The sequence below is a fragment of the Rhagoletis pomonella genome, unplaced genomic scaffold (genome assembly GCF_013731165.1).
Source record: "Rhagoletis pomonella isolate Grant_MI unplaced genomic scaffold, Rhpom_1.0 Rhpom_scaffold_24880, whole genome shotgun sequence".
Lineage (NCBI taxonomy): Eukaryota > Metazoa > Arthropoda > Insecta > Diptera > Tephritidae > Rhagoletis > Rhagoletis pomonella.
Window position 1 is genome coordinate 1 of NW_023483366.1, and position 1,670 is coordinate 1,670.

A 1,670-nucleotide genomic window follows, 5' to 3' on the forward strand; every position below is an offset into this window, starting at 1 on the left:
ACCTAAATTGCAGACTTTTTACTCAGAAGTGTTAAAATATTTTTGAGCACATTTTAGTCTGATAATGTGCAAATTTCAAGTGGATAAAAATTACCATTGATTTTTTAGAATTTTTTTTGTCGCGTATGCTTCCATATAACGAATAAACACAATTTAGTTTTATATGGAAGAAACCCGAAGCACCTCCGGCGAAAAAAATCAACGGTGGTTTTTAGCCCCTTGAAATATGCACATTATTAGACTTACGGCTCGTATTCTGTATCAGTGACAGTGTTTTTTACGGGAAAATATATGAAAAAGTTTAAATTTGTTAGTAAAAAATGTTTGTCACCGATACAAAATTGGGATATAAAATTTAATGGCCCATAAAACAGTGTACTCGAAAAAATTCTAACACTTCTGAGAAAAAAGATTGAAATTTTGGGTGAATATTTGTTGCATTTTTTCTAGTTTTCTATAAAGTTTTAAACTTAGACTTTTATGGGTCTTGTTAGAGAATGAACTGTATTTTAATTGAAAATTCCTAAAAATAAATAAATAAACATGAGTGGCAAACAATATCATTTCGAAATGGGCGTGCTATTGTGTTGGCCATACGTATGTATGCGAAGTGAATTGCACACCTGCCTGTTAATTCCAAATTTTAACAAACCTTACTAAGAGCTTTTAGAAAAATTCTAAGAATGCAGTTTTATAGCCCATTCAATTCTAGCTTAAGAAAACACAAGCTTCAAGTGGCTAATAATTCGCGTTTCTTTTTGATAATAATTCTTTTTGCTGACTGTCACGCATATTCTTCCATAGAAAGTATGTGTGTTCGAATCTTTTTGTAAGGAAGAAAATTATTACACCATTAATTATCAAAATCAACGCGAATACTTAGCCACTTAAAACTTGAACTTTCTTAAGCTATCATTTAATGGGCTATAAAACTGTGCCTTGAACTTTTCCAAAAATCCTTAATAAAAAGTTTTGTTGTTGTTGTTGTTGTAGCAACATACAAGTTCCCCAAAGAGGTTTTGGGGAGTGCTGCTGGAATGACAGTGCTTGGCCAAATATAAATCGCTTACGTAGACCCGACTGTCGTGGGAACGAATAAAAAGTTTGTTGTACAAGTTTGAATTTTTATAGTTTTTGTTAGATAATGAAATTATGAACATTAAACAGACATAAGAACAAAATCCCCAACTGTTAAAAATGTCGTGTCCCTATTATTTTTCACATGACTGTCTATATATAACAATCAAACAAACATTCTCCCAATCTCATCACATATGTTCAATAACTCCATTTACCATAACGTTTTCAGCCTGCCACATCCAGTAAACCACCTGAGAAAAAAGATTCGTCCAGTAAAAAGGAAGCTAGCAGCAGTGGACGTACTAGTGCTGCTGGTAATAAACGCAAGTCTGAAGAGAAAACTTCAGGTAGGCAAAATTACTCGTTAAAATTATGTATGTACTGAACTAATTTCTCATACGCCAATTTTCTTGTCTTTATTGTCAAGCAGGTAGCAAGAAAAAACGACGTGACTCATTAAAATCAGAAACTGACAATGATTCAGTATCCGACATTTCCTCGCGTACCTCTGAGCGCACTGGTTTTGATAGAGGCTTAGAGGCAGAGAAAATACTTGGCGCCTCTGATTCGAGCGGTGGCTTGACTTTCCT

At 33.8% G+C, this 1,670-nt stretch overlaps 1 protein-coding gene across 1 annotated transcript; it reads left to right on the forward strand.

Moving 5' to 3' along the window:
- Positions 1-1,300: 1,300 nt before the first annotated feature.
- Positions 1,301-1,666, forward strand: LOC118732678 (heterochromatin protein 1-like; the record flags this gene model as incomplete). The annotated part of the gene is made up of 2 exons (XM_036461807.1): positions 1,301-1,427; positions 1,511-1,666. Coding segments are annotated over 2 exons (283 nt in total), but the record flags the coding sequence as incomplete, so codon positions are not given.
- Positions 1,667-1,670: the final 4 nt, after the last annotated feature.